This window comes from Giraffa tippelskirchi, chromosome 1 (assembly GCF_054371585.1).
Source record: "Giraffa tippelskirchi isolate mGirTip1 chromosome 1, T2T-mGirTip1v1.2.pri, whole genome shotgun sequence".
In the NCBI taxonomy this organism is placed as follows: Eukaryota; Metazoa; Chordata; class Mammalia; order Artiodactyla; family Giraffidae; genus Giraffa; species Giraffa tippelskirchi.
In genome coordinates, this window is record NC_137275.1 from 47439767 (window position 1) to 47463497 (window position 23731).

Below are 23731 nucleotides of genomic sequence, written 5' to 3' on the forward strand. Positions count from 1 at the left end.
TGGAAACATATCCAAGGGCACTGATGCATAGATCGCATTTTAGTTGCCTTAGTTTTAGTCTCTCCTCCTGTAAACCTTTGGCATAAAATGAGAAATAGGCCCAGTTGCAAGACTGCTTATTTAAACTCTACAGTTTTCTCAATCTTAAACATGTTTGTTTGAATAAATCATAATGATTCTTGTTTTCATTTATTCCATCTTTCTTGAACGTGTATAATATTCTTAATCATTGACTGTCAGTGCTGATGGAAAAGGAGCCCTGACTCTAACCACCTTCTCTGCTGTCCTCCAGATGCCTATCCGAAGAGTGAGATGATTTATACCTGGACAAAAGGTCCTGAGAAATCAGTAGAAGTTCCAAAGGAGTCTTCCAGCTTAGTTCAGTATGACTTGATTGGGCAAACCGTATCAAGTGAAACCATCAAATCCATCACAGGTGAGACATTCAATAATTTAAACCAATATGCAGCTTGGCACTAGCTTCTTCATTGAAATACGTTGTGTTTTCAGGGTCCAGCTAAAAGTTTCCAGAAATAGAGTTGATGCATAGCTCACAGTTGAGAATTCTCTTTATTTATATTTAAATCTTATTTTAGTTTAAAATAAATTCTGAGTTGGTGAGATGCAAGAAATGAGCTGGTTTTCTTTTTCAGAAAAAAAGTCGATGATCAAATATATCAAAACAATTTTCAACAGAATTCTGAGGTAGGAAATCTGATCATTGATTTTTTGAACACTGAATTTTCTCTGTTTTTTAGTGCTTTCCCCAAATCTGTTTTTTTTCATCTTGCCCAATTTTTGTGGTGCTACTCTACCCTCTTTTCAAAAGTAGAGGCAAAATATAGAGTTCAATTATAAAATATGTTAAGGGTATATTAAAGCTGTCATGTGAGTAGATGGATGGTTATTATTGAGGATTCTTGGTCTGTATTTGTTTTGGGGATGTGAATGGAAAGAATTATAGGACTTAGTTTTTGTCATATTCAATGGGAGAAAAATAGCTGATTATTGCTGGTTCTTAAACTATTCCTTATGTATATGTATCACCAGGAAAAATATTTTTTGAAAACATTTATTTTCCAGCCCGTAAGTCATATTAAAATATGTTTTGGGAAGATTTGAGTCTTCATTCTGAGAATAAGACTACTGCTTCCTGAGTTACTTTCTTAATATGTTATTTTCAGATGTAATAGTAAAAATATTATCAAGAGCTACCAGAAATCTTATGATATATTTACTTACTATCTTTTTTATGTTTTTGTCTAAATGCTAATAAAACATGCCTGAACTCAAGGATGTTATGGATGGGTCTATATGTGTTTCTTTATATATTTTTTCACATATATCACATTTAGAAAGAAAGATTTTTCCTGAAACTAAGACAATAAGGCAACCTTTCTCTAAGCATGTATGTATATATAATGTATAGCTGCGTATTACAATTCTTTCTAAAATGAGGCTTTATATTTTCATACAGGTGTGTGTATTTTCATGTTTTTTCCTAGTGATTTTCCATAAAAGTTAACTCTAAATTCTGCTCTTAAAAATGCTAAAAATGAAGTCTAATTGCTTTTGCAGTATTAGATCTTTAAAATAGAAAGCACTGCAAGAATTTTTATAAAATTATAGCCCAACTTACTAAATTACTTAATCACAATGTAACAACAGAAATGTTTTTCTATGTAATGATGCTCAGTATTGTTTTCCCCTCTTTGGGAACTTCATATTTCTCAATGCTTGTGCTGTCATGCAGAGCAAATACTTTCTTTGCCTAGAATACTGTTTGTTATTCTGAAATATGATTATAAAACCATTGAATATTTGCTTACAGAACCTATTAATATAACAATTTTCCTCATGTTTCATTCACAGGTGAATATATTGTTATGACAGTTTACTTTCACCTCAGACGGAAGATGGGTTATTTTATGATTCAAACATACATTCCATGTATTATGACAGTAATTCTTTCTCAAGTTTCATTCTGGATAAATAAGGAATCAGTTCCAGCTAGGACTGTATTTGGTAATTATAATTCATTTCTTGGTTATTTTTGTACATATTACATTTTGATTGTGATTCATGGGACTAGCCTTTAGATATCATCTCTGAGAAAATATTAAACAGTAATATATCTGGCTGTGCTAAGTAAAGAATCACATAAGATTTCATTTTTATCAGCTAATACAAAGTAATAAAGCTTGAGAGGATAAGTGCAGTCCATCCCTTCGTTTGGGTCCCCATCAGATTTCCTTTATTGTGAACTGGCAGGTGAAGACCAAGTGTGATTCTGAATATAATTTCACTGTGGGTGATATTCTTGGGTGCCTAGCTTAATGCTGTGTAACTGAATTAAAATCATGTCTAGGTGTTAAAATAAAATGCACTTGGAGCTTAAAATAAAACAAAAGTCATGGATGAATGAATTTGAAAGCCTTAGAAATATTTGCCTTTTAATAAAGAGGAACAAAAGGTTTAAATGCACTGAATTGAAAGTATTATATGCTTAGTTTATTAACTCGTTGTAGTTTATCTACATCTTATTTTCTGAATATGCCACATTTTTTCTTTTTGTTTATATACTGGCTTCCTATATATCATTTGTCATTGTATCAAATCCAGAACACTTGAGTTTTAATTTTTTTAGCTGTTAATAAGCCTTTGCATATCAGCCATGCTTTTAAATATTACAATTAGTTATAATGATATTTAATTTAATATTTCTCTATTTTTTTTCTCTATTGATTGTGAGTGGAAAAGGCATTCAGTTGTAGGACAAGAATGAAAATGGTCAGAATTGCTCTGGAATGGAGGTATAGTCCCCATGAGAGATGAGGACTTCCCATTGCTTTTTTCTCTTTGGTAGAAAGTCAGATTGAAGCCATGATATAATAACCCTCATCACACAAAAGCTGAAAGAATGCTGGTAAGAAGGAACTGAAGAGAGTGGGAACTTTTCATCCCACCCCGATCCATTTAGAGACTTTTTCATGAGGGCCATCTTAGTGTTCTCAGTTGACCTGAATGTGGGGACATATTCCGTGGACATTCCCACCACTTTAATCTTAGGTTCACTCAAGAAGGTTTTGGAATACTACTGAGGAAAATTTCAGAGGAGAGTTAGTGCTCTGGGCAGAGTGTGACCCCAAGAAGGCATTGAGCAGGTGTAGTGGGACTGTCTACTTCATAGAGTTGCAAGAGTTCAATTAAAGAATAACTGCACATTGCAAGTGTTGAAAAAATTTAGCTATTGAAAATAGATGGGAAAATGAGAGAGAGACAACAACATATTGAAGTTTTATTTTCCAGTAGGTCAGAGTTTAAAACCCACATCTGCCACTTATTTTCTCCATCCATAAAATTGTGATAACATGTCTCTCCCTCCTAGACTAGTGAATATTTAGAATAATGTGTGGTACTCATTACAGGGTATATGGCACACTTAGACATACTTGTTACTCCCAGATGCTCTATTATACAGGGGAGATTAATTTTGTTTTGATTTTGTTGCCTTGATTATTAACTGTTTTTAAAAGAAAATATGCATCTTTCCATTATGTAATGTGATATACTCTGCTAAATTCTTTTCTTTTAATTGAAGTACAGTTGATTTGCAACATTGTGTTCAGTTCAGTTCAGTCGCTCAGTTGTGTCTGACTGTTTGCGACCCCATTACCTGCAGCACGCCAGGCCTCCCCGTCCATCACCAACTCCCGAGGTCTACCCAAACTCACGTCCATTGAGTTGGTGATGCCATCCAACCATTTCATCCTCTGTTGTCCCCTTCTCCTGCCTTCCATCTTTCCCAACATCAGGGTCTTTTCAAATGAGTCAGCACTTTGCATCAGGTAGCCAAAGTATTGGAGCTTCAGCTTCAACATCAGTCCATCCAATGAATACCTAGGCCTGATCTCTTTTAGGATGGACTGGTTGGCTCTCCTTGCAGTCCAAGGGACTCTCAAGAGTCTTCTCCAACACCACAGTTCAAAAGCATCAATTCTTCGGCACTCACCTTTCTTTATAGTCCAACTCTCACATCCATACATGACTACTGGAAAAACCATAGCCTTGACTAGACGGACCTTTGTTGGCAAAGTAATGTCTCTGCTTTTTAACATGCTGTCTAGGTTTGTCATAACTTTCCTTCCAAGGAGTAAGCGTCTTTTAATTTCATGGCTGCAATCACCATCTGCAGTGATTTTGGAGCCCCCAAAAATAAAGTCTGCCACTGTTTCCACTGTTTCCCCATCTATTTGCCATGAAGTGGTGGTACTGGATGCCATGATCTTAGTTTTCTGAAGTTGAGCTGTAAGCCAACTTTTTCACTCTCCTCTTTCACTTTCATCAAGAGGCTCTTAGTTCTTCTTCACTTTCTGCCATAAGGGTGGTGTCATCTGCATATCTGAGGTTATTGATATTTCTCCCACCAATCTTAATTCCAGCTTGTGATTCTTCCAGCTCCGCGTTTCTCATGATGTACTCTGCATATAAGTTAAATAAGCAGGGTGACAATATACAGCCTTGACATACTCCTTTTCCTATTTGGAACCAGTCTGTTGTTCCATATCTAGTTCTAACTGTTGTTTCCTGACCTGCATACAGATTTCTCCTTCCAAGGAGTAAGCGTCTTTTAATTTCATGGCTGCAATCACCATCTCAAGAGGCAGATCAGGTGGTCTGGTTTTCCCATCTCCTTCAGAATTTTCCACAGTTTATTGTGATCCACACAGTCAAAGGCTTTGGCATAGTCAGTAAAGCAGAAATAGATGTTTTTCTGGAACTCTCTTGCTTTTTTGATGATCCAGCAGATGTTGGCAATTTGATCTCTGGTTCCTCTGCCTTTTCTAAAACCAGCTTGAACATCTGGAAGTTCACAGTTCATATATTGGTGAAACCTGGCTTGGAGAATTTTGAGCATTACTTTAGTAGCGTGTGAGATGAGTTCAATTGTGTGGTAGCTTGAGCATTCTTTGTCATTGCCTTTCTTTGAGATTGGAATGAAAATTGACCATTTCCAGTCCTGTGGCCACTGCTGAGTTTTCCAAATTTGCTGACATATTGAGTTCAGCACTTTCACAGTGTCATCTTTCAAGATTTGAAATAGCTCAACTGGAATTCCATCACCTCCACTAGCTTTGTTCGTAGTGATGCTTCCTAAGGCCAACTTGACTTCACATTCCAGGATGTCTGGCTCTAGGTGAGTGTGAGTGATCACACCACCATGATTATCTGGTCGTGAAGATCTTCTTTGCACAGTTCTGTGTATTCTTGGCACCTCTTCTTAATATCTTCTTCTTCTGTTAGGTCCATACCATTTCTGTCCTTTATTGAGCCCATCTTTGCGTGAAGTATTCCCTTGGTATCTCTAATTTTCTTGACGAGATCTCTAGTCTTTCCCATCCTATTGTTTTCCTCTATTTCTTTGCATTGATCACTGAGGAGAGCTTTCTTTCTTTTTTTTTTTAATGATTTATTTAGACTTCTCACTGCAGTGGCTCCTCTTGTTGTGGACCATGGGCTCTAGGTGTGCGGGCTTAGTTGCAGCACGTGAACTTAGTTTTCTGAGGCATGTGGGATCTTCCTGGACCAGGGATCGACCCCTGCATCGGCAGGCAGATTCTTAACCACTGGACCACCAGGGAAGTCTGCGGAAAGCTTTCTTATCTCTCCTTCCTATTCTTTGGAACTCTGCATTCAGATGGGAATATCTTTCCTTTTCTCCTTTGCTTTTTGCCTCTCTTTTCACAGCTATTTGTGAGGCCTCCTTAGACAGCCATTTTGCCTTTTTGCATTTCTTTTTCTTGGGGATGGTCTTGATTCCCGTCTCCTGTACAATGTCACCAACCTCCGTCCATAATTCAGCAGGCACTTTGTCAGATCTAGTCCCTTAAATCTATTTCTCACTTCCACTGTATAGTCATAAGGGATTTGATTTAGGTCTTACCTGAATGGTCTAGTGGTTTTCCCCACTTTTCGTCAATTTAAGTCTGAATTTGGTAATAAGGAGTTCATGATCTGAGCCACAGTCAGCTCCCGGTGTTGCTTTTGCTGATCGTATAGAGCTCCCCCATGTTTGCCTGCAAAGAATATAATCAATATGATTTCGGTGTTGACCATCTGGTGACGTCGTGTGTAGAGTCTTCTCTTGTGTTGTTTGAAGAGGGTGTTTACTATGGCCAGCGCATTGTCTTGGCAGAACTCTATTAGCCTTTGCCCTGCTTCATTTTGTACTCCAAGGCCAAATTTGCTGCTTACTTCTGGTGTTTCTTGAGTTCCTACTTTTGCATTCCAGTCCCCTATAATGAAAAGGACATCTTTTCGGGGTTTAGTTCTAGTAGGTCTTGTAGGTCTTCATAGAACCATTCAAGTTCAGCTTCTTCAGTGTTACTGGTTGGGGCATAGACTTGGCTTATTGTGATATTGAATGGCTTGCCTGGAAATGAACAGAGATCATTCTGTCGTTTTTGAGATTGCATCCAAGTACTGCATTTCGGACTCTTTGTTGAGTATGATGGCTACTCCATTTCTTCTAAGGGATTCCTGCCCACAATAGTAGAGATAATGGTCATCTGAGTTAAATTCACCCATTCCAGTCCATGTTAGTTCGCTGATTCCTAGAATGTCGACGTTCACTATTGCCATCTCCTATGTGACCACTTCCAATTTGCCTTGATTCATGGACCTAACGTTCCAGGTTCCTATGCAATATTGCTCTTTACAGCATTGTTACAACATTATTACAACATTGTGTTAGTTTCAGTTATATAGCACAGTGACTCAGATATATATATGTAGACATATATATAAACATATATGTATATTTTTTTAGATTCTTTTCCCTTATAGATTATTACAAAATACTGAGTATACAGTAAATCTTTGTTGTTTATCTATTCTGTATGTAGTGTGTATGTTAATCCCAAACTCTTAATTTTTTCCTCCCATATCTTCTTCCCCTTTGGTAACCATATGTTTCTTTTCTATGTGTCTGTTTCTGTTTTATAAATAAGTTCATTTTTATCAGTGTTTAAATTCTACATGTAAATGATATTCTGTTAATATATAGTTTTCTTTCTCTGTCTGGTTTACTTCCCCTCAGTGTGATAATCTCTAGGTCCATCCATGTTACCGACAAAAGATTAATTTGCTAAATGCTTGGTGTTCATTGTCTCAGTAAGTGCAGTGAACACTCAGTTACCCTTGGGTGTATACATCATGTATAAAGACAGCCTGACTGGGCAGAAAGTTAGAGTCTGAGAACCAGATCAAAGTCCCTTAACTTTCCCTTGTACAAAGAATATTAATGTTTCAGGAACTATCATCATTGAAAATAAAAATGAAATCACTTCCACATGTATTGCCATCTTTATCCTATGCTCCTAAATAATTTCTGCAACAGAAAATATAGCCTCATTAATGATGCCTTTGATTAAGAGGCATCCACGTCAAAAGTGCAGACTCTGGAGCAAGATGGCCTAGGTTGTAACCTAATGTCTACCATTTATTAGCCGTGAGCCTTCAGCGAGTTATTTCTGCCTGTTTCCTCAAGTGTTACAACAGGATGCATTGTCACTGCTGCATAAGGTTGCTGTGAGGATTCAGTGAGTTAATTGGGTACAATGGCTACCACAGTGAGTACTATTTTTAGTGTTATTGACTATTATGACAGATCGTGCTGCTGTCTCTGATTTTGAGACTTGCTACCTGATACTATCATGTGAATGTTCTCTTTATTTTATAGTTATTGTGATTGGTCGATGAGTTTGAATACTTTCTTGGTTGATTACAAACTCATAGCCACTGTTCTGTCTCATTTTTCCCCAAATACTAGAAATTTCCAGTGGTATGTGGGGGGGAGAGCATTGGTTACAGCTGTATTCATCCAATATTTCCTATCCAGATATGCTAGCGTGAGGAAATTATGTATCATACAGTAAGGATACTGGTAACACTAAAAATAATGATAATAAAATTTGCCACGTAGTGATAGAGATCATCTTATTTAATCTTCAGAATAACTCAGAAAGTTAGGCATTAGTAATTTTATATGGATAAGGACATAGACACAAAGAGATTAAAAAACATATATAAAATCATATATGGAAGTGATAAACCCAAAACGATTTATGCCTAACTTTGAGAACTCCCTCATGTCCACTCTGCCATTCTGTCTTTATGTGGTGGGGGGTCGGGGTAGGGGAGGCAGTCTGGGGACCTGGGAGCTTGTGGATGTCTTCAGAGCTGCTGAGTGGATATGTATGGCTGTGTCCTCTGCATACTTTGTGGGAACTCTTCCATTTGCTTCTGATTGTGCTCAGGCACCAAGATATCGGTTTGGATTGAGCAGGAAAATTATGCCCAATAATGAAGTCTTCTAAGACCTAAGATGTGTCAGAATGGTAATGATTTCATTGTTTGTTGAGATTTTAGATGGTATTTTCTTAAGGAAGTTAAGTTTTAAGTCTGTAGGCGGGGTGAACAGTCTATTTCATATGAGATTCAAATAAAAAGAAATAATTCTGGGCTAGCATTTATCTGTCCCAATTCTCATTTTTCTCTTTACTCAAGGAAGAATTTGCTGAGTAAGAGATGTCACTCGAGATCACGCAAAAACAAAAACTAATAAAAATTAGTGTAAATATGAGAAGTAGAGTGTGCCAAGTTCTCTGGAAAGGTCTATCTCTAAAGATGCATGTCTCTTAAGTTTTCTAATTATTCCAGTATAGTAAAACATGAAATCTGAGTAAATGCCAGCTGGCATATCTACATCATTACTAGTTCATTTTCTAGGAGTGGCTAGCCCAAAATTCACTCCTGTGTATAGTCTTAACCTAGTCTTAAATGTCCTCTTCCAGCTCCTGGGCCAGCCAATATGGTGCTTATTCAGCATTCTAAAAGCAGAGCCTGGCATCAATATCTGAACTTGTCAAAAAAGTTCCATGGTTATTAAAGTATTTTCAGGGTAGATGTGGTAACGGATGTACTGTCTCCCTAGATGCAGAAGAAGCATGGCTTCTTATCTGAGAGGTTAGCATCTGTTTGCTCTTTTGTTGGTGTCCATTTAACCAACTGCTTCACCGAGTCACAGGTGTAAAAAGCCCATTCCTGTCGTGCTAGTTCTTTCTTACAATTGAACTCCAGACAGAGAAACTTTTTAATGTCTAAAGGGATGGCAATTTCAAACACTCAGCCAACTGTTTATGCCAGTTACTTTCTTAATTTTGCCAACAGTCATAGAATAGGAACCATAATATCTGAAAGACCTTTCTGCAAACTTTTAAATCAATTGTACTCTAGACACTAAAAAAGAAATGCAAAGCAGCCATATGGCCATATATCGTTGAGCATATTCATAAACTTGGTGATCTACCCCCCTTAACAATCAGAAAATCATTTTTGTATTCACAGCTCAATAATTGCATTAATGTTCTGCTTACTTGTCATTAATGATGGAATTTCTTCTCATACTGCAGAAGAGAAAGACCGTTACTGCTTATCCTCAGGAGAAATTTTCTATTACCAAAAAAATGTTCAAAGCAACATGGATAATCTTAAGTTGTTTATATTTGAGTTTCAGATTCCTTTTTGATTACATTATGGTCTCTGTAAAACTCTCTGATTTCTGAGTAGTATACTTATTTAAATGGTACTGTTTATATATTTTTTTCAAGCTCTTTCAGTATAATTTCTGTGCTATTAGAGGAAATATACCTAATAAAGTTGTAGAACAGTTTTGAATTCTCAATAGGCCATTTAACTTGCTATGAATAAGAAGAAAAACTTTGATTTATATTTAAATTTTGCAGCTAGAAGTTTTCAGAATTAATTTAGGGTTTATTCACTATCTCACAGTGACCGTGGGGATGGTGCCATTTTCCTGAGATTTAAAATAGAAGCCTAAAATAAAATAAAATAGAGGCCTAAAAGTCCTGAGATCTCTTTCTGAAACAAAGTCTAATAAATTCACAATATTGCATTTTCATAGGCATTTAGGTATTTATATATTTGATTGAATAAACATATTTTAAGTCTGTTTTAAACTTATAACATGTTAAAAATATCACAAAAATTTCTTTTTAAAGAGAATACAACCAAATTCTCAACTTGTTCCCTCTGTATAGTTTGTGGAATATTTTTGAATGATCCATAGCTCAGAAGCTATACAGTTGTTCTAATTTCTCATGTTTTAAAACTGACAATTCAGAAAGGATTAGAAAGAAAATGGATTGGTGAAGTGCTGAAAAATGTATTTTTATTTACTACACATTTATCATGTGCTTGGCACTATGTGAAATATGGTAAATCCCAAAGCGGTGTTAAACATTTTTGCACTTAAGGAGTCGATGCTTAATGAAGTTGTGGAAACAAAGCTCACACAAATGGAACAATTAGGGTAGATACAAGGTAGATACAACAAAAACAAGGTAGAATATAATTAAGTGCAGAGTTGAAAAGACAATGTTATTTCTCCCTGCATCAAAATATTTTTATTCCTTCATTATTGCACGGGGTTCACTGTCCCTTCAGTTTAACATGTGACTTTTGGCTAGGGATTGGCATGGATTAGAATAAATAATTTATGCCTTCATCATTGTTATTGTCTTCATCATCATCATTCCCAAACATCTGAGTGTATCAGTTCAGGAGATTTCCTAGGTATTACATAGAATGATTTAAATGAATATGGTAAATTTCCAAATAAATTTCCAAACTTAACTACATAACACGGATTAGATTCACAGAGAAACAAAGATGCATAAAGGGGCAATTGTACAAATATTTATCATCCTTAAATAATGCATTTCTCTATAGTTTCAGTGGCAAGTGGGATTTTTCCATTGAGAATGGGGATTGACATTTTTCCAGGCTCTGCAGAAAAGGTTTTTCTGGAGATGATATGCTTCAGAAGCTTATTGATGGGAGAGAAGTACTGTTATTCTTGTTACCAGTATTTTCCTGCCAACCATAAACTAAAGGGCAGTAGATGTCCAATCAAAGGAAATCAGTCCTGAATATTTATTGGAAGGACTGATGTTGAAGCTCCAATACTTTGGCCACCTAATTCGAAGAACTGACTCATTAGAAAAGACCCTGATGCTGGGAAAGATTGAAGGCAGGGAGAGAAGGGGACGACAGAGGATCAGATTGTTGGATGGCATTGCCGACTCGATGGACATGAGTTTGAACAAGCTCCAGGATTTGGTGATGGACAGGGAAGCCTGGCTTGCTGCAGTCCATGGGGTCGCAGAGTCAGACATCACTGAGTGACTGAACTGAACTGAGATGTCCAATATTTTTAAAACCCAATTGTTCTAGAAATATATTCCTTGGGAGCATTCCTTCTGTTTTATATAAATTGAGCTATTTTATAACTAGTACATTTATTATTTTAATTCAATAGGTAATATTCAGGTAAAGATTTTGAGTGTATATAACTTGTGATTTTTCTGGTAGAGGGCTTCAATAACATGGGTCATGCCTACCCTAGGCATGAAATTGTGATACTTTAATTTTCAGTGCTACCATCTTCCCACTCCTGGTTGAGAAGCAGTGCTTCAATGAGTCACACTTCCTGTTAGGTGTTGAGTGTCTCAGGTATATTGGCCTGGGTACTAATATCAACCCAATATATGTTGGTTGCCTTCATATTAAGCTCAGTAAGTGGGTATCAAGTGAAACCCCATGTGTTTTCCTAACTTAATCCAACTCACACTGAGCCAGTGATTGGAGGAGTCAGTAATTGAACCACATCTGTCTCTCACTCCAAAGCCTGTGCTAATTTCACTGAACCATTAGGATTGGAATCATATCAAAGATGGTTTGTTTTGAGTTATTATAAACTTTTGTTACTGCCACTCCACCAAATTTCCAGATCTTTTTGTTTGGTTGTTTTTTCTGCGTAGAAGTAACCATAAAGTATTTTGTCTCTTTGCTCTTTTCCTTTTTAAGGAATAACCACAGTCCTGACCATGACCACACTGAGCATCAGTGCACGGCATTCTTTACCCAAAGTGTCCTATGCAACTGCCATGGATTGGTTCATAGCTGTCTGCTTTGCTTTTGTATTTTCGGCCCTTATTGAGTTTGCTGCTGTCAACTACTTTACTAATGTTCAAATGGAAAAAGCCAAAAGGAAGACATCAAAAGCCCCCCAGGAAATTTCAGCTGCTCCAGTGCTGAGAGAGAAGCATCTTGAAACACCTCTGCAGGTATTTGACTTAATATCCTTTAGCTCATGATTTCAGCAGCTTGGTCAAATTTCCATTGCCGGGGGAAAGCTAGGAAGTTGAAAATCCCAATGACAATTTGTAACTCATTTAAAAATTCAAAAAAAAAATGTTAAAGGATAATCATAAATTTCAACTTTGAAACTATAATTAATGGCTTAAAAATTAAACAGCTCTGGATGAGATAGATGTACACGGAGATAGTTCAAATGAAAGCTCAGAATTTAAAAGTTTTTAATTTTTAGGGGGCAAAATCTTATGTATGCACTTAGGAGAAACCTGTGGATACCCTTAAGTAGGTTGGAAAAGCATCTTAGTAGAGTTCATTGAACAAAATAAAGCAGCGATTCTTAGCATGGCTCCGCATTAGAACTGCCCCCATGGGGCTGTGCCCTTGTATGAAAAAAGAAAAGAAAACCAATAAACAAGAAGATTTATAGGTGCAAGTGATATCCATCCAAGATTAAGAATTCTTGTCCTAAAGAGACAGATCTAAAAAGATATGAAAGTATATAAGAGCTACTGTAATTTACATTGGGCACATAAGTGATTCTGCAAATTAAAAAAAATTAAAAAGTGACTTTTGGATACCAGTTGTACAAAAATAGTGAATCATCATGAAAATGAGAAAGCAAGCAATCATCACCTCCTCTTCCTCCTCCTCCTTCTCTTCTTTCTCCTCCTCCTCCTCTGATACTCCACTATCTCTCTCTCTTTTTCTTTCCTGAATCAAAGAAGTATCTATGGTCAGTTATACACAGCCTTATTGTAGTTGCCACAAATGAGTCTAAAGCTCCTTTTGTCTGCATGTGCCCAAATCAAAGTGTATGTAAGTCACCAACTCTATTCTCTATAGGTAATAACTCATCCCCTTAATTATTCAAACATGCATTCATTCTTTTTTTCACTCATTCACCAACTACACATTTAGTACCAACTATGCACCAGACACTGTTGATGATCTGAGGAACAAGGGCATACAAATCCCTCTGACAATTATCTTACTCCATGGACTTACATTTAAGTATGTAGGACAAGGGAGACAGAATATTTACAAAAAAATGTATATATATATATATATATATATAGCAAAACGGGTACATTAGATGGTGCATTGCTTTGATAGTGCTGACTCACCAAAGTGGGAAGGAAACGTTAGGGCCTTGTAACAATAGTGGAATTCAGTTCCGAGACCAGGCAGTCAGGAAGTCCTCCTAGAGAAGATGCCAGTAGAACAAATTAGGTTAGCTGTTTACCCTGGTAGGTATAAACTGTTAAGGGTCCTTCACTTTATAGTTCTCCTTCCCAGTGCAGGGATATGGGCACTGGTTCACTAAGAATGACATATGAGCTGATAGAAAAATTATTGTCCTTCCATTAAAGTAAGTTTGGATAGCTTTTCTTCTAAAGAAATCAGTTTCATCAAGATTTTCAAAATTATTAGAATGAATTTTGTTTACTATTGTCAGATAAAAAATTCATTATCAACAGTTTTATTCCCTTTCCCTTTCCCCATAAGTAATTTTGTGTCCTTTCTGCCTTTTATTGTTGTTTTGTTGTGTTTGTTGTTTTGCTTTGTTGTATTGAGGCCTTGGTACAATAATTCTATCTACTGTTCCTTTAAAAAAATTATACTGTGTTTATTTGTTTGCTTTTTATTCTTATTGTTGACTTAAGATTTATTTTAATTTCATCTTTCTGCAGGTTAATTTTGTTACTCTTTTTCTAGCATTTTGAGTTTAGTTCTTAATTTATTTTCACTGTTTCTTATTTAATAATAAAGTTTCCTTTATTGCAATGAGATTTCCTTTGTATACAGCTTTGGCCAAAATTTGTAATTTTTTTATGATATATTATCATAATTATTTGCTAAATATTCTGCAATAGGCTTCTATTTTTCTATATTAGCTCATAATTATTTGGAAGATAATATTGTAAGTTCCAAATGGGATATTGTTTGTTTATCTAGCTTCATTGTATTTTTAGTTGAACCACCATATGTTCAGAAATGTTACCTATATAGATTTGAATGTCATTGATATTTTCATTGTGGTCTGAATTATACTAAAGCTTATAAATGTTTGATGGAAATTAAGGAGTTGACTGTTTGTTAATAATTTTACCTAGAACATTATTATGTCACCTCTTAATAACTTTATAAGTCACTTCTTATCTTCTTGATCTTTCAAATACCAAGAAAGTTAAGAAAAATTCTCTCAAAATGAGATTGTGTTAGTTTTGCATTTTAACAAGTTTTGTCTTATGCATCTTGATGCTATGATACTCAACATGTAAATATTTATAACAGCTCTATTTTCATTTAACTCTGTGAATTTGATCATAAAATAACCTCTTTGAGGAGATTCCATATAATGCCCCTTGAATTCTACTTGGTCTGATTTCACCAACTTTTATATTCTTTCTTAATATTAACTTTTGCAATGCATTTTTATTGATAAATTTTCACATTCTTTATTTTTTCATATACTTTGAAAGCTATCTGTCCTGTTATTATATAGCCAGTGTTTATCTTTAACTTTTAAAACAATATATTTCAACTTATCATTTTCTAATATTGTGGAAGTTATTAAATATATTGACTTTTCCTTGTAGCTATTAACTCCCCCTGATCCCAGGATTGCTAAAGTCTAAAGATTCTGCATTTGGAGACATTATATATATATATATATATATATATACACACACACACACACATATATATATATACATGTAGTTTTTTTCTGTTTATGATGAGTTGATGTGGTTCTCTTTTCATTTTTGCAAGGTGATGAGACTCCTTGCATAGTATTATTGTATATACTTGAAAGAACTGCTTAACTAGCATAAAACTATTCTGCAGAATTTCCAAAGGTGGGATGGGAACTAATACCTCCTTGAAATGTATTTTTTGACTGTAACAGTTGTTATCACTGATGAATGTTAGGTTGGGTGCATCCAGTTGGCTAAGACGCTTGGATTCAGTAACTCCTCTTGGCAGCATGGGCCTCATTCTGTGTGCAAATGGCATAACAAAGAATAAGATGATGAAATTTGTTTGTGAAGGGCATAGAGTCATGGTCTTTACAGGTTTGGAAGGAATTTATAATAAATTTCATTAAAATATATGTTTCACGTCCTCTGCAGTTTGTAACCATGTATGTATTATAACTTAGATCTCCAGAGCAGTTTCCTTGAAGAATCTGTGTTCTAAGGACAGTGATTAATGAGTTGGCCATCCATCCTCCAGAGTACATATTGCTGCCAGAACACACTTGGCTTTGGGGCTTCAGTTGTCATTGAATACTTTCAGTATTAAGTTTAGCTTTGAAGGCTGAGAATGCATTAAAATTGAGGAAGGGAAGGAGGCAGAGAAAAAACATAGATAAATAAGGAGAAGGAAATCAAGAAGGGGAAAGAGTGTGTTAAGAGCAAAATTTTAAAATAGTTGCTGGAAGGAAATATTCTAATCATCTTAGTAAGTTTGGATTTTCAGTATAGATTTTAATCAAACAGTTGAAATTTTATGATTCTAATGTGTTCCAGCTTGTGTAGCTATTTGCTTATTTGAATAATGCCTCCTTTGTTTAAAATGTGTTTAAACTCCTTATTTGAAATTGCCTTCAGTCTGCACAATATTTGATAATTCACTGGTCCTTTGGGTAAGCTGACTAGTCGTTTGATTCATTGTCACTATATGTGACCTATGGACTGTTAATGGCCTAGCAGAGTTTTACGGTTACCATTTTTATTTCTTGGGAATTGGAAAGCTTATGGTTTATGGAATATTCATGAAGCAAGGAGAAAAGGCCGATTGGCAGAGTCTAAGAGCAGCTACGGGCAGCCTGAGTATGTTTTTAGGCATCTCAGGAGGGAAAGTAGCTGTTTTGCTTCTGTGACATTACTATAATTCTGGCTTTGACTTTGCCCTTCCAGTATTTAAGCTGAGCTCTATTTTTGTGGTTCTACCTTTCCTTACCCTTACTGCTTCAGAGTACCTACTTGCTCACTGACACAGGTGATCTGGATTAATAGGATGGTTTGGAAAATAAGTAACTATAAAATGTGGAGATTTCTTAATAAAATCACATTTTAAAAATTATTTTAAATTATATTCCGCAGTTCTTGTTCAGTCAGAAAGTATACATTAATGTATGCACGTTGTATATTGTGAAAAAATCCCATGATATAATGACTAAATTTCCTTGGACTTTTACATTGTGTCAGGTACTGTGTGATATGCTTAACATGTGCTAATTAACTGCAAGCTCACAATAATTGTTTTACAGATGAAGAAAGTGATCCTTGAAGTTGTTAAGTGATGTATTCAAGATAACACAACTAGAAAATGGCACACCCAATATTTAGCTTAATTTATCTGTGTCTGAGTGTAGGGTTTGTTTTCTTAAATTCAATTTTATAGTATTTAATTTATAATATAGCTATACAGATAGACATTAGAATGTATGTGTGTGTGTGTATATATATATATAAATAATACATGTGATAAAATGATGAGCCTGACACAGAGTCTTTTGTTTGTATTTCTATGACTAAATAACAACAGCAAAATATTCCAAATGCTTTTAGTAAGAACTTTTACCGACATTGTAGATACATTTTAATTCTAACAACTTATAAAATATGTTCTATTTTTGTCCATGTTTTACCAATGAGGATATTGATAGTTAGGGATCAAGCAGTCTACCCAAAGTTATTTATCTGGTAAGTGGCAGGGCTGGGCTTGCAAACCTCAAACTTCTCATTTCACATCTTAATGACTGATTAGATGTTGGGACAGGGAAATGAAGGACGAGATAGATGGTGATGGCATCATTCATTAGAATAGAGAAGAGCAGTGAAGCATGTTTAATGAAGAAGCTAATTAGTTCAAGTTTAGATAGGTGGACTTTTCCGTAGCGGGACATTTTCTCCTATCCCACGATAGGAGGGAATGTAAATGGATACTTTTCTGCAATACAAGTGCATACTTGACTGCGCACCTTTCCTGTCCCATCTATCTAATTGCTTTTCTGTTTCCATTTCACTGTAGCTATTCTTCATGGACTTTTCACTGTTAAAGTGCTCATAGATTCTTACAAGGATATTTGTAAGTTAAATAGCTATTTGCTCTGCTTAGAATCTTTAAGAAAAAGATGATATTAAAAGAGTATATAAATAATTCAAGATGCACCTTGGATTTAGTAATGCAAGTGCATTCTTGAAAATCTCCTTCTTTACTATCTATTCTTCAAAGTCAAACTCTAGCCCTATTTCCCAGATGAGGATCATTTTGACCAACCTTAAGGATCTCAAGAACATGGTGGCAAGAGTCCCTATCTACAAAATGGGGGTAATGACAGAATAATAGAAAAAAGAATAGAAAAATAGGAACTATTTGTCTTTCTCTGTATGACTTATTTTGCTAAGAATACCCTCCAGATCCAGCCATGTTATAGCAAATGGCAACATTCTTTTGATGGTTAAGTAGTGTTTCATTGTGTGTATATATATATATGAATATATATATATATATAAACATACACCTATATACTACATCTTTTTAAACCATTCATCTATTGATGGATACTTAGGTTGCTTCCATATCATGGCAACTGTAAATAGAGCTGCAATGAATATGGGGGTACGTATAGTTTTTCAAATTAGTGTTTTTGTTTTCTTTGGAAATATACTCAGGAGTGGAATTACTGGATCATATGGTAGTTCTATTTTTAGTTTCTTGTGAAACCTTCTTATTGTTCTCCATAGTGGCTGTACCAATTTACATTCCCTCCAGCGGTGTACAGGACCCCTCACTGTACAGGGTCTCCACACCTTCTCCAGCATTTGTTATTTGTGGTCTTTATGATGATAGTCATCTGACAAGTGTGAGGTACTATCTTAGATGGTTTTGATTTGCATTTCCCTGATGGTCACAGTAGCTGTGATCATTATTGTTTATTCCTTGAAGCATCTTTGACATCTAACACATGCACCACACATAATTTATCATCTATAATATTCTAAAATATTTTGAATAAATTGTTTCATATGTGATTACTCTATTTACCTACATGGATGGTGAACTCCTTAATAAAATTGACTGTGGCTTCATTCTGTCTTCCTATACAGCACATAGCACAGTGTCTAATAGTCATAGTTGTTTATTATAATCAGCCAACTATAGTAATCAGACAATAGGAAATGTGGTGCCTCTAAAAACCAATATATTTATCACCAATTTACAAAAGCACTTGCATTTTATGTAAAATTCCTCCTTACCACAGTAAGTGTGAACTTTAGGTGGATGTTAAGTGGTGAGCTAGAACCAGGTCACTGTGAGGATCAGGAACAACAGATAGTCATTCTGAGACATGCATGTCAACAGTTGGACTTATCTAGTGGACAACAAGAGGGAACTGAGGAGGACACTTTGAAAACAAAATCACGCAAAATGAAAAGTCTCTGTAAATCTATAAGTGCAGCCATGCATTATGAGGAGAGTACAATTTGTTGTTCTTGGGTCATTTTTGTCATCTCTTTTACTGAAAGTGAAAGTCGCTCAGTCTTGTCCGATTCTTTGCAACCCCATGGACTATACCATCCATGGAATTCTCCAGGCTAGAATGCTGGAGTGGGTAGCCTTTCCCTTCTCCAGGGGATCTTACCAACCCAGGGATCGAACCCAGGTCTCCTGCATTGCAGGTGGATTCTTTACCAGCTGAGCCACCAACGGAATCCCAAGAATACCGAAGTGTGTAGCCTATCCCTTCTCCAGAGGACATTCCTGGCCCAGGAATTGAACTGGGGTCTCCTGCATCGCAGGTGGATTCTTTACCAACTGAGCTCCCAGGGAAGCCCACACAGATATTGGTGTCTGTGAGCAACACCAGTGTTAAGTACGATGATTTCCCAGTGGTTGGTAATACACAAGCCTCATTGCATTCTAACAGGCTCTATAAACTAGGCCAGTTTCAGATTTTCATCTCAATCATTCTCAAAATTCCTCTTAGAAATGCTGTGCTTTAAATAGTTTAAGCTAGCATGCAAAAAAAAAAAAAAAACCACTTGTTTTCTCGTTTATCCTTATTTCTTTCATTTCTTAACTTAATTTAAAATCTCTTTCCATGGCAGTTTGAACAAGGATGTGAAGAGGTACTGTCATTTCACTTGACATTTCAGTTTGTTGATGACAGTAGTAGTTTAATGACTTCTTTAGGTCTTATATAAATTGTACCTCCCTGAAGCCATACTTTTGTCTGTACTGAATGTTCTGTAGTTAGTAATGCTCTTTAGGCAGTGAGTAATTGTTTAATCGCACAATTATTAAACTGGATGATTTAAGTGTCATGAGTATCAGAATTATGTTTAATTTCCAACCATGTTTTTCATCTGTTACTTTTATTATGTGTCATGTGCTGACTCATGAAGAATTGTCATTTTGCTAAAGCAAGAGAGCCAAATCTCAGCAATTTAACGAGTGTTTCCAGAGCAACTACTATGCACTAGTCATCACGCAAGGTGCTGAGGAGTCAAAGAATAGAAAATCTGGGAGCATAGTCTTAAAGTGAAGGAGACAGGATATTATTCTTATAATTGACTATATGCAATATATAGAATCTTGGTTTTAGAATAATTCAAGTATGTTTATAGTAGTATAAGTTTACTCTCAAATATTCACTGCTACCTTAGACCTATGTGCTGGAATATGGATCTATGAATTCAGTTATCCACTGGGAGCCTATTTATTTATGGCTATATTAATGGAACACTTGTTAAGTGTAGTAGTTTGGGAATACTCTGAGGGTAGTGTGGGGGGTGACATTCAACACTTAACTTCAAATATTTAAATAATGATATGTATGTGAATGTGAATAAATGAATGTGAACGTGAATGAATAAATGTGAAAAATGCTTTGAAGGATGTTTAAGAGGGTGATGATAAATTATATCAGAGAGAGTTAAGCTGAGACTTCAAATTAGACTTCGAAATGCAAAAAGTGACAAGGTAAGAGACATTATTCAAAATGACAAAGGGAGGAAAAGCGATCAGTTTTAGTAGCTTATTGAAGTAATACTGTGCATATCTTGGTAATTATTTGTAATAACATCACGTGGGAAGAAAAATGCCAACATTAGCATCATAATTGAAAATTTAGGCTATTTTCTCCTCCAGAAGGGGAAATGCCATAATTTCAATGCTGCATCAGGAAGGCTAGATATTAATATGTTAGCTAGTATTTAAGTATTTAAGTATCTTGTAAACCTAGTATAATACAGTGTAGGAGTGTGTGTATGTGGTATGGATATAGATTACTAGTAAACCTGTCCATTTATTTTCATGTATTCTATGTTTGCAAATATGACAAAGGAAGAAGCTGGAAGTGTATTTTCATAGTATGTAGAATTTGGGGATTTAGTAAGTAGCTTGTCACCATCATAATCATCATTGTTATTTTTTTAATTTTTCTTTTTAAAAATTTTATGTATTTATTTTTGGTGTGTTAGGTTTTAATTGTGGCACATGGGTTCAGTTGCGCTTTGGTATGTGCGATTTTTAGTTCCCTGACCAAGGATCAAAACCACATCCTCTGCATTGGGAAGTGGATTCTTAACTACTGGACCACCAGGGAAGTCCCCATCATTGTTACTTCTGTGTGCCACATAGGGCTTCCCAGGTGGCCATTGTGGTAAAGAACCCACCTACCAATGCAGGAGACATAAAAGATGCATCCATGGAGTTGCAAAGAGTCGAATACAACTGAAACGACTTAGCACGCACACACATATGCCGTGTATATATATTGTGCTAGTTACTTGACGTGTGTTATCTCTGATTACCACAAAACACCCCAAGATAAGTCGTGTTGTTACATATACAGGTTTATGGTTGAAGGCACTGAGCCTGGGTGAAGTGTTTTGGATGCTTTCAGATGCACTGTGCTGTCTCTCACCTAGAGAAAACAGGCAGGTATTGAGGGATTTTTGTCTCTACTCTCAGGTTTCCAGTTTTTCTTTGATCACACAACCTAAGATCTGAGTGTACATTTCTCTGTTACCTGAGGATATTAACCAAGATTATATCCAAATTCCCTTCTAATTTAAAAACCTGTAACTACAAACTCATCTGTATCTATAACTAATGCTAGCTTGCTTTATACTCTTTAACATATGTTTTACTTTCATAAGCATGGCTACAAGGAAGGATGGTTCTTTTTGGGTTCACTGAGTCAGGTCAAACTAAATATTCAAGTTATTTTATGCACTCTTACATAGCAAAAGTCCATACTGTTCCAAGAGCAATAAAAACATCAACTGATCCTGTGTTTAGTAGCACCAGAGAGTATTTTAAATATTTTGCATATATTCACTTATATAATTGGCATAACAATCCTGTTCCAGTTTCATCCTCTTTTATAGATGACTAACTGAGACACAGAGAGGCGGAAGTGATTGTCCAAGCACACACCTCCTAAATAACGGAGCCAGGATTTAAACCCGATAGTCTGGCTCCAAAGTCTAGATTTACAACCCGTATAAATTGTTTCCCCTCTCTTATAACCAAATACCACCACTGGTGACTCTTTCCTGTGCCTACCCCCACACCCTCCCTCCCCACCCCATTCCTCATTTTTCTAAAGGTTGTCAATGTTTATATTGTTGAAAGTGTAAGCCATACTATAAAACTCTATCCCATTTATAACGAAGCCCACGCAGTTCAGGGCTGGCAGTTCAGTTTACATAGAAGCTAAAGTCTCAGAAAATTAGCCACACTCTCCAAATTTCTAGCTTTGCATAAAATATATGCGGATTTCCTCAATGCTAAAAATCACCAATTGATTTAGCTCAGTCATTTGACTATAGACCAATCCATAGTTTTCCCAATATTTTGACATTTTAAACATCTAAAAAATGTTAAAAGGTATGTCTTGAATTGTTGGTTTGAAATAACCTGCCTGATATGTACTAGTACATTCAATTAACAATATTTATTTATAATATATTTCAAAAGAATTCTATTGTAAAGGTGGAGAGGAAAATTTTAAAGGATCTTAAAAGAGAGTTTTTGCCCTTACTGAATTTATACTATGTCAGGTGACAGCACAGGTATTCTGTAGGGACCAAGAGGTGTAAAAAATGTGGTGAATTTTGGGAGGGACTTGTGAGAGAACCTAGGCTGGCAGTGAGGTGTGTTTTACTGATAGTCAGCAGTAAAGGAGAGTATCAAGGAAATGAGCCACCTCATTACTATAAATATCATTAGTTTGGTTTGTGATTTTTATGCGTTAGCTTAAGGATCGCTGTAGAATTGCTCTATAATTAGTAAAGTTCTGTCACGTTGTTGATATTTTTATTACTTCTCTATTTACTCCTTTCCTTCTCCAGTACATCTGGCACAGATTTGCTAAGAATCTAGCAGGTGCTCAAGAAATAGCTACTGATTAATTTCACTCCTCATATAACTGACGTAAGCGCTCAGTTTCAGGGAGAGCAATACATGAAGGAACCATCCATTTCCCCAGGTGAAATTGTTGCTATCAGTGTTTTTCTTAATGGTGTTTCCCATTATTATTAACTTGGTGGATCTTTTTCTGTGTTACTATGTGAGTGGGCCAGCACTTCTTTTTAGGAGGGAACATTGTCAGCTTCAAAAATATGTGGATGCTGGAAACAAATTCCCTCAATATTTGGCTATATTATCCAGCAAGTTCTCTTCCCTCAGCTACTGAGTAAGAGTATTCATTCCTTCTGGTTTATTTGGCTAAGCTGCCAATTTCCCTTCTGCTATTTTGAGGGGCTAATTTTCGCACAACATAATATACATCGCTAAATCTCCAGCTTTTCTCTCAGCCTCTGATAATTTAGAAGTTTCAAGATGCATCAGTTTGGGTATTACTTGTTTCATTTCACTTAAATAAACCAGAGGATATTATGCGTATAAATGCCTTTGGTAGAGGAAGATTGTTATGTATTTTGGCCAATTAAAGGAGGGGGCATTTTCTATTCAGATTGTGTGGCATGGTGTGTTTTTCTTAGTATTTGCTACTATCTCATCTTCCAGGAGACTCTTACCGTACCTAACTTCTTTGTTTGAATAATGTATCAAATTCTTTCTCAATGTCTCTTTAGCTGCTTTTATTAGTGAGCCTGAATTTTCACATTCCTCTTGCTTAATTATTCTGTAGAATCTATTCTTTCCCCTTCATTTGCTCTATCTTTAATTTTTAGTTTTTCAATTTTATTTTAGTTTTTAATTTGTATTGAATTATAGCTGATTTACCATGTTGTGTTAGTTTCAGGTATACAGCAGAGTAAATCAGATATATCCAGATATATATATATATATATATATATATCCTCTTTTTTAGATTCTTTGCCCTTATAGGCCATTACAGAGTATTGATTAGAGCTCTCTGTGCTATACAGTAGATTCTTATTAGTTATCTATTTTATATACAATAGTGTATATATATCAATTCCAAACTCCCCATTTATCCCTTCCCCTG

The 23731-nt window shown here is 35.6% G+C and overlaps 1 protein-coding gene across 3 annotated transcripts in view; it reads left to right on the top strand.

Moving 5' to 3' along the window:
- GABRA4 (gamma-aminobutyric acid type A receptor subunit alpha4) overlaps positions 1–23731 on the top strand; it is a 77547-nt gene that overhangs the window by 19305 nt on the left and 34511 nt on the right. For 2 of the 3 annotated variants that reach the window (XM_081518173.1, XM_081518251.1), the window contains exons 6-8: positions 293–436; positions 1873–2025; positions 11950–12209. In XM_081518173.1, the coding sequence (XP_081374299.1) occupies positions 293–436; positions 1873–2025; positions 11950–12209 (557 nt within the window). The remainder of the gene's footprint in view (positions 1–292; positions 437–1872; positions 2026–11949; positions 12210–23731) is intronic. The other variant, XM_081518347.1, reaches the window with a different exon arrangement.